Source organism: Danio rerio, chromosome 19 (assembly GCF_052040795.2).
Source record: "Danio rerio strain M-AB ecotype USA chromosome 19, GRCz13ab, whole genome shotgun sequence".
Taxonomy (NCBI): domain Eukaryota; kingdom Metazoa; phylum Chordata; class Actinopteri; order Cypriniformes; family Danionidae; genus Danio; species Danio rerio.
In genome coordinates, this window is record NC_141039.2 from 90,001 (window position 1) to 100,000 (window position 10,000).

The 10,000-nt window shown below is 44.9% G+C and overlaps 1 protein-coding gene across 4 annotated transcripts in view; it reads left to right on the forward strand.

The window, feature by feature from the left end:
* Positions 1–10,000, forward strand: part of col14a1b (collagen, type XIV, alpha 1b) — a 32,047-nt gene that overhangs the window by 6,114 nt on the left and 15,933 nt on the right. For all 4 annotated transcript variants that reach the window (XM_087295108.2, XM_087295109.2, XM_087295110.2 and 1 more), the window contains 6 exons: positions 5,853–6,008; positions 6,093–6,212; positions 6,396–6,560; positions 6,652–6,813; positions 6,925–7,088; positions 7,186–7,315. In XM_087295108.2, the coding sequence (XP_087151234.2) occupies positions 5,853–6,008; positions 6,093–6,212; positions 6,396–6,560; positions 6,652–6,813; positions 6,925–7,088; positions 7,186–7,315 (897 nt within the window). The remainder of the gene's footprint in view (positions 1–5,852; positions 6,009–6,092; positions 6,213–6,395; positions 6,561–6,651; positions 6,814–6,924; positions 7,089–7,185; positions 7,316–10,000) is intronic.

Genomic DNA, 10,000 nt, shown 5'->3' on the forward strand with positions numbered 1-10,000 from the left:
GCCGCGGCCGGCCGGAGACTGCCGTTTCTGTAGTGACTCCCGTTATCTTGAACTGATGGAGGAACAGAAGTGGGCAGTTGATCAGTATCGATGATGTGGAGGTGAAACTCTGACAGCTGTGAGAAACACCACACTGATGCAGAGCTCCACACCTGCAGCCCACCTCCAGCTGAACACATGATGACAGCAGCTCACCTTCTCCAGGTACATCATCACCTCCACTGAACTACTGCAGTTACTGAGGAGGAGACGCTGCTGCAGGAGCTCTGCGCTCGCTCATACAGTCGGGTTATTCCTCTTTCGGGACGTGATTGACACATTAGTGAAGGCAGGTGAAGCGCTTTACTCAGTGTGCATGATTTAATCCTGATTTAGATGTTCAGATCCTCTCACTGCTCAGTCAGGTATTCAGCAGGTGACCGCTGTTAACCGCAGAGCTGCTCTATAACACAGCTGAAACCCCTGCTGGAGGAGATCAGACCCAGGAAGAGGAACACAGCAGTAATACACACCGCATCACTGACCAGAAGAGGAGCTCAGGAGCACCGTCAGACTGTTCAGGGGAGAAACCCAACACTGCAGTGCCCTACAGACAGAACATCTCTGCACAACACTGCTGAGACCTGAGTGTGTGTTACAGTGTCAGGTGTGTGTTACAGTGTCAGGTGTGTTACAGTGTCAGGTGTGTTACAGTGTCAGGTGTGTGTTACAGTGTCAGGTGTGTTACAGTGTCAGGTGTGTTACAGTGTCAGGTGTGTGTTACAGTGTCAGGTGTGTGTTACAGTGTCAGGTGTGTGTTACACTGTCAGGTGTGTGTTACAGTGTCAGGTGTGTGTTACAGTGTCAGGTGTGTGTTACAGTGTCAGGTGTGTGTTACACTGTCAGGTGTGTGTTACAGTGTCAGGTGTGTGTTACAGTGTCAGGTGTGTGTTACAGTGTCAGGTGTGTGTTACACTGTCAGGTGTGTGTTACAGTGTCAGGTGTGTGTTACAGTGTCAGGTGTGTGTTACAGTGTCAGGTGTGTGTTACACTGTCAGGTGTGTGTTACAGTGTCAGGTGTGTGTTACAGTGTCAGGTGTGTGTTACAGTGTCAGGTGTGTGTTACACTGTCAGGTGTGTGTTACAGTGTCAGGTGTGTTACAGTGTCAGGTGTGTTACAGTGTCAGGTGTGTGTTACACTGTCAGGTGTGTGTTACAGTGTCAGGTGTGTGTTACAGTGTCAGGTGTGTTACAGTGTCAGGTGTGTGTTACAGTGTCAGGTGTGTTACAGTGTCAGGTGTGTGTTACAGTGTCAGGTGTGTGTTACAGTGTCGGGTGTGTGTTACAGTGTCGGGTGTGTGTTACAGTGTCAGGTGTGTTACAGTGTCAGGTGTGTTACAGTGTCAGGTGTGTGTTACAGTGTCAGGTGTGTTACAGTGTCAGGTGTGTGTTACAGTGTCAGGTGTGTGTTACAGTGTCGGGTGTGTGTTACAGTGTCGGGTGTGTGTTACAGTGTCAGGTGTGTTACAGTGTCAGGTGTGTTACAGTGTCGGGTGTGTGTTACAGTGTCGGGTGTGTTATTGGTGTGAGTTGTGTTTGTTGTGTTATTAGTGTCAGTATGTGTGAGCTGTGACATGGCTCAGTTGTGTAGCGGCTGCAGTCTCTCTGTGAGTGTGTGTGTGTGTGTGTGTGTGTGTGTGTTTGCGTGTGTTTCTATAAGCAGGCCTGTAATCCTCTGCTGCTGTATTTAGTTTCCAGCTTAAACAGAGGTTTGGATGCTCTGGCTCTGAAACGTGACATTATGGTGAAAGTGACGGCGTGTGTGTGTGTGTGTGTGCGTGTGTGTGCGCGCTTTATAATGATTGTGATTATAGGCTTGATCCGCTGAGAGAGGAACAGGTCTGTAAATCTCCAGCCGCTGTCTGCTCTCCATCTGTGTTTCTGCAGGTTTGGGTTCGAGCGCGGTATGAGGCGGTGATAAGAGTGTGAGGAGTGTGTTCTGTGTGTAAGCCCTCAGCGCCGCTGTGTTAGTGTGTGTGTGTGTGTGTGTGTAACTGTGTCTGTTCTCTGTCAGTATCTGCTCCTCATGCACAGCTCAGATTCTCTGCATGTCTGCACTTGCACAATAATCCATCTCTGCCTGAGTCTCTGTGGCCCACGGCTCTGCAGGTGTGTGTGTGTGTGTGTGTGTGAGTGTGTGTCATGTGGATCTATGTATCCTGCAACCACAAGAACATGTGTGTGTTCTTATGCTTGTGTGTTTTTGTATACATATGTGTATTAGTGTGTGTGTGTGTGTGTGTGTGTGTATAGAGTTTGTGTGTGCATGCATATGAGTATATGTGATTGTGTGTCTGTGTGTGTGAGTGTGAGTTTGTGTGTTTGTGACTGAATAAGTGTGTGTGTGTGTTTGTGTGTATAACTGCGTGAGTGTGTGTGTGTGTGCACGACGCCTCACACAACTGAAGGGTTAGAGTTAGACAAACAGCGGCTCATCATCAGCATCTGATCTATAATTATTCACACAGTCAGCATCAGCAGAAACATCATCTGAAAACTGCCCGAACTAATTCTCCTGTGTTTTCCAAAAGGGCCTGTTCACACACACTCAGAGCTTTCTGGAAAACGGCCGGTAACTCTCCGGAAAGGTCTGTGTGTGTGTGAAAGGGGCTGAAACTCAAGACTCTGAAACTCAAGTTCAAACTCACTCAAAGGAATGCACTTGCTGTGAGTGACACCTTATCTAATGACCCCACCGTGACCCCTGCCTTGACCCCACCGTGACCCTCTCTGACCCTCCAGGCAGATTCACACTGAACTCTTCTGCTCAGTTTTGTCTTGAAAGTCTTCACGCTAAAAGTTAAGAGTAAACTACAGCGCCCCCTGCTGGTCTCCTGCACAGGCCAGAATCTGAATAATGCTGTGTAGCGTGTGTAATGTGTGTCCTCATAATGCTGTGTAGCGTGTGTAATGTGTGTCCTCATAATGCTGTATAGCGTGTGTAATGTGTGTCCTCATAATGCTGTGTAGCGTGTGTAATGTGGGTCCTCATAATGCTGTATAGCGTGTGTAATGTGTGTCCTCATAATGCTGTGTAGCGTGTGTAATGTGCGTCCTCATAATGCTGTATAGCGTGTGTAATGTGTGTCCTCATAATGCTGTGTAGCGTGTGTAATGTGGGTCCTCATAATGCTGTATAGCGTGTGTAATGTGTGTCCTCATAATGCTGTGTAGCGTGTGTAATGTGTGTCCTCATAATGCTGTGTAGCGTGTGTAATGTGTGTCCTCATAATGCTGTATAGCGTGTGTAATGTGTGTCCTCATAATGCTGTATAGCGTGTGTAATGTGCGTCCTCATAATGCTGTGTAGCGTGTGTAATGTGTGTCCTCATAATGCTGTGTAGCGTGTGTAATGTGTGTCCTCATAATGCTGTGTAGCGTGTGTAATGTGTGTCCTCATAATGCTGTGTAGCGTGTGTAATGTGTGTCCTCATAATGCTGTGTAGCGTGTGTAATGTGTGTCCTCATAATGCTGTGTAGCGTGTGTAATGTGTGTCCTCATAATGCTGTGTAGCGTGTGTAATGTGTGTCCTCATAATGCTGTATAGCGTGTGTAATGTGCGTCCTCATAATGCTGTATAGCGTGTGTAATGTGTGTCCTCATAATGCTGTGTAGCGTGTGTAATGTGGGTCCTCATAATGCTGTGTAGCGTGTGTAATGTGGGTCCTCATAATGCTGTATAGCGTGTGTAATGTGCGTCCTCATAATGCTGTATAGCGTGTGTAATGTGGGTCCTCATAATGCTGTATAGCGTGTGTAATGTGTGTCCTCATAATGCTGTGTAGCGTGTGTAATAAACACACAGTGGTGGGCCGCTGGTGTGTTTGTCTTCACTGTTGCTCTGCTGTATTTAAACAGTTTATGGCTCTCCTCTCTGACCACTGTCTGACCCCAGCACACACAATGAAGAAGAATGTGTGTGTGTGTGTGTGTGTGTGTGTGTGTGTGTGTGTAAGTTGCTTGTGCTAACAGCTTTGCTTCCACTTTGTCTCTGCTTCATGGTGTGTTGGTAATGTGTGCAGAGCTGACGGAGCTCAATGTGTGTGTGTGTGTGTGTGTGTGTAAAGCAGAGTTCAGGGGAGAAAGACAAATGCAGGAGCAGATCAACATGTTTCAGCACGAACACCAGCTCACACACACACACACACACACACACACACACACACACACACACACACGCATGCATGCACACAACCATACACATGTACAAATATACTAACACACACTCATGCCTGTGCTGCACTGAAGTGTTGTGACTGTGTTGTAGTGTGTGTGTGTGTGTGTGTGTGTGTGTGTGTGTGTGTGTGTGTGTGCAGCTGAAGCGGTGTTCAGCAGAGCAGCCTCCGCAGGAGGAACTCCAGCTCATTCAGGAATATCTGACCTTAAATCTGAAATAAAGACCTTGAGGGAGACCCAGTGTGTGTGTGTGTGTGTGTGTGTCTGTGCGTGCGCATGTGTGTGTGAGTGTGTCTTTCTTTTGTTGTGTCAATCTGTCGTGTCAACAAAAACACAGTTGTTGCTAACAAATAAGAAAATTCAAACACACACACACACACACACACACACACACACAGCTAATACGAGCAGTAATCTGATAATCAATCATCACACGGCTCTCTGGAATATTTGATAACGGGGATTCATCTAATAATCAATAATAAAGCCAGCGGCTTCATTCTGCAAGAACACCGAGCTGGAGGGACAATATTATCTGCTCATTAATAATCGAGAGATCAATAACCTTATCAATAACCGTACCAATAACTGTATTAATATCAGTAATGATGAAGAGCTCTGATACTATGATGAACTGAGAGATCAGTGATAGCAGCTGTGAAATATAATAATGCAGGAGCGACTGCATCAGCATCAGCACACAGGAGCAGACATGTGTGTGTGTGTGTGTGTGTGTGTGTGCAGTGAATGTGTTCTCCTGTAGGTCTCCTGCAGTGGCTGATATCGTGGTGTTAATGTGTGTGTGTGTGTGTGTGTGTGTGTGTGTGTGTGTGTGTGTGTGTGCAGTGGATGTGTTCTCCTGTAGGTCTCCTGCAGTGGCTGATATCGTGGTGTTAATGTGTGTGTGTGTGTGTGTGTGTGTGCGCAGTGGATGTGTTCTCCTGTAGGTCTCCTGCAGTGGCTGATATCGTGGTGTTAATGTGTGTGTGTGTGTGTGTGTGTGTGTGTGTGTGTGTGTGCAGTGGATGTGTTCTCCTGTAGGTCTCCTGCAGTGGCTGATATCGTGGTGTTAATGTGTGTGTGTGTGTGTGTGTGTGTGCGCAGTGGATGTGTTCTCCTGTAGGTCTCCTGCAGTGGCTGATATCGTGGTGTTAATGTGTGTGTGTGTGTGTGTGTGTGTGTGTGTGCGCAGTGGATGTGTTCTCCTGTAGGTCTCCTGCAGTGGCTGATATCGTGGTGTTAATGTGTGTGTGTGTGTGTGTGTGTGTGTGTGTGTGTGTGTGTGTGTGTGCGCAGTGGATGTGTTCTCCTGTAGGTCTCCTGCAGTGGCTGATATCGTGGTGTTAATGTGTGTGTGTGTGTGTGTGTGTGTGTGTGTGTGTGTGTGCGCAGTGGATGTGTTCTCCTGTAGGTCTCCTGCAGTGGCTGATATCGTGGTGTTAATGTGTGTGTGTGTGTGTGTGTGTGTGTGCGCAGTGGATGTGTTCTCCTGTAGGTCTCCTGCAGTGGCTGATATCGTGGTGTTAATGTGTGTGTGTGTGTGTGTGTGTGTGCAGTGGATGTGTTCTCCTGTAGGTCTCCTGCAGTGGCTGATATCGTGGTGTTAATGTGTGTGTGTGTGTGTGTGTGTGTGCAGTGGATGTGTTCTCCTGTAGGTCTCCTGCAGTGGCTGATATCGTGGTGTTGGTGGACGGCTCCTGGAGCATCGGCCGGATAAACTTCCGTCTGGTTCGTCTGTTTCTGGAGAGTCTCGTCAGAGCGTTCACTGTCGGGGCGGAACACACTCGCATCGGTGCGTCTGCAGCTCTCAATACATGTGTGTGTTTGAGAGAGAGCTGTGTTAGTAGTGTGTGTGTGTGTGTGTGTGTGTGTGCAGGTCTGGCGCAGTACAGCGGTGATCCGCGTATCGAGTGGCATCTGAACACACACGCCACTAAAGAGGCTGTGATCGAGGCTGTGAAGAACCTGCCTTATAAAGGAGGAAACACACTCACAGGTGAGCAGTCACACACACACACACACACACACACACACAGATCCAAACACATGCATAAACAGACACTCACATGTACACACAGTCTGGCACACACACACACACACACAGGTGCACACATTCACACTGTAAATATTCATTCATTGTTTCTGTGTGTGTGTGTGTGTGTGTGTGTGTGTGTTTCAGGTCTGGCTCTGACCTATATTCTGGAGAACAGCTTTAAGGCTGAGTCGGGTTTGAGAGCTGACGTTCCTAAGATCGGGATCCTGATCACAGACGGGAAATCTCAAGACGACGTTCAGTTTCCAGCGCAGAGACTCCGAGACGCAGGCATCGAGCTGTTCGCCATTGGTACCACACACACACACACATTAATGCATATAAGTCTGTGTTTATGTATATATATATATATATATGTGTGTGTGTGTGTGTGCGTGTGCAGGGGTGAAGAACGCAGATGAGAATGAGCTGCGTGCGATCGCGTCTCCCCCAGAGGACACACACGTGTATAATGTTGCTGATTTCAGTGTGATGAGCTCCATCGTGGAGAGTCTGACCCGCAGTGTGTGTGAGCGTGTGTCCGAGCTCAGCCTGGAGATCAGCGGTGCGAGAACACACACATTTCCACTGCGTGCTGATTTATTATGACACATTTGTATTTAGCCTCAGGTGGGGGGTCAGGGGTCGTGGTGACAGACTCTCTGTGTGTCTTCAGGTGAAACTGATCCAGATTCCTCCAAGACTCTTGATGCTCCTCGTGACCTTCTGACCTCTGAGGTCACAGCCAGGAGCTTCCGTGTGTCATGGACGCACGCAACAGGCCCAGTGGAGAAATACAGAGTGGTGTATTACTCCTCCAGCGGAGCTCAACCTGAGGAGGTGTGTGTGTGTAAATTAGCTGTGTGTATGTGTAATGAAATGAGCTGTGTCTCTTTGTGTGTGTGTATGTGTCTGTAAATGAGCTGTGTGTGCGCAGGTGGTGGTGAACGGCGATGAGAACTCCGTGGTGTTGCAGTATCTGAACTCTATGACGGAGTATCAGATCACAGTGTTCGCTATTTACAGCAACTCAGCCAGCGAAGCCCTGAGAGGCAGCGAGACCACCTGTGAGTGACCAATGGTTTATAACATCTAATCATAACATCTGACCATAACATCTGACCATATCATCTGACCATAACATCTGACCATATCATCTGACCATATCATCTGATCATAACATCTGACCATATCATCTGATCATATCATCTGATCATAACATCTGATCATAACATCTGACCATAACATCTGACCATATCATCTGATCATAACATCTGACCATATCATCTGACCATAACATCTGACCATATCATCTGATCATAACATCTGATCATAACATCTGACCATAACATCTGACCATATCATCTGATCATAACATCTGACCATATCATCTGATCATAACATCTGACCATAACATCTGATCATATCATCTGACCATATCATCTGACCATAACATCTGATCATAACATCTGATCATAACATCTGATCATAACATCTGACCATAACATCTGACCATATCATCTAACCATAACATCTGACCATAACATCTGATCATAACATCTGACCAAAACATCTGATCATAACATCTGACCATATCATCTGATCATATCATCTGATCATAACATCTGACCATATCATCTGATCATAACATCTGACCATAACATCTGACCCTAACATCTGATCATAACATCTGACTCTAACATCTGACCATAACATCTGACCATATCATCTGACCATATCATCTGACCATAACATCTGACCGTAACATCTGACCATATCATCTGACCATAACATCTGACCATAACATCTGACCATATCATCTGATCATAACATCTGACCATAACATCTGACCATATCATCTGACCATATCATCTGATCATAACATCTGACCATATCATCTGATCATAACATCTGACCATAACATCTGACCCTAACATCTGATCATAACATCTGACTCTAACATCTGACCATAACATCTGACCATATCATCTGACCATATCATCTGACCATAACATCTGACCGTAACATCTGACCGTATCATCTGACCATAACATCTGACCATAACATCTGACCATATCATCTGATCATAACATCTGACCATAACATCTGACCATATCATCTGATCATAACATCTGACCATAACATCTGACCATATCATCTGACCATAACATCTGATCATAACATCTGACCATATCATCTGATCATAACATCTGACCATAACATCTGACCATATCATCTGATCATAACATCTGACCATATCATCTGACCATAACATCTGACCATATCATCTGATCATAACATCTGATCATAACATCTGACCATAACATCTGACCATATCATCTGATCATAACATCTGACCATATCATCTGATCATAACATCTGACCATAACATCTGATCATATCATCTGACCATATCATCTAACCATAACATCTGACCATAACATCTGATCATAACATCTGACCAAAACATCTGATCATAACATCTGACCATATCATCTGATCATATCATCTGATCATAACATCTGACCATATCATCTGATCATAACATCTGACCATAACATCTGACCCTAACATCTGATCATAACATCTGACTCTAACATCTGACCATAACATCTGACCATATCATCTGACCATATCATCTGACCATAACATCTGACCGTAACATCTGACCATATCATCTGACCATAACATCTGACCATAACATCTGACCATATCATCTGATCATAACATCTGACCATAACATCTGACCATATCATCTGACCATATCATCTGATCATAACATCTGACCATATCATCTGATCATAACATCTGACCATAACATCTGACCCTAACATCTGATCATAACATCTGACTCTAACATCTGACCATAACATCTGACCATATCATCTGACCATATCATCTGACCATAACATCTGACCGTAACATCTGACCATATCATCTGACCATAACATCTGACCATAACATCTGACCATATCATCTGATCATAACATCTGACCATAACATCTGACCATATCATCTGATCATAACATCTGACCATAACATCTGACCATATCATCTGACCATAACATCTGATCATAACATCTGACCATATCATCTGATCATAACATCTGACCATAACATCTGACCATATCATCTGATCATAACATCTGACCATATCATCTGACCATAACATCTGACCATATCATCTGATCATAACATCTGATCATAACATCTGACCATAACATCTGACCATATCATCTGATCATAACATCTGACCATATCATCTGATCATAACATCTGACCATAACATCTGATCATATCATCTGACCATATCATCTGACCATAACATCTGATCATAACATCTGATCATAACATCTGACCATAACATCTGACCATATCATCTAACCATAACATCTGACCATAACATCTGATCATAACATCTGACCAAAACATCTGACCATAACATCTGATCATAACATCTGACCATAACATCTGATCATAACATCTGACCATAACATCTGATCATAACATCTGACCATATCATCTGATCATAACATCTGACCATATCATCTGACCATAACATCTGATCATAACATCTGACCATATCATCTGACCATAACATCTGACCATATCATCTGATCATAACATCTGACCATAACATCTGATCATAACATCTGATCATAACATCTGACCATAACATCTGACCATAACATCTGACCATAACATCTGATCATATCATCTGATCATAACATCTGACCATAACATCTGACCAT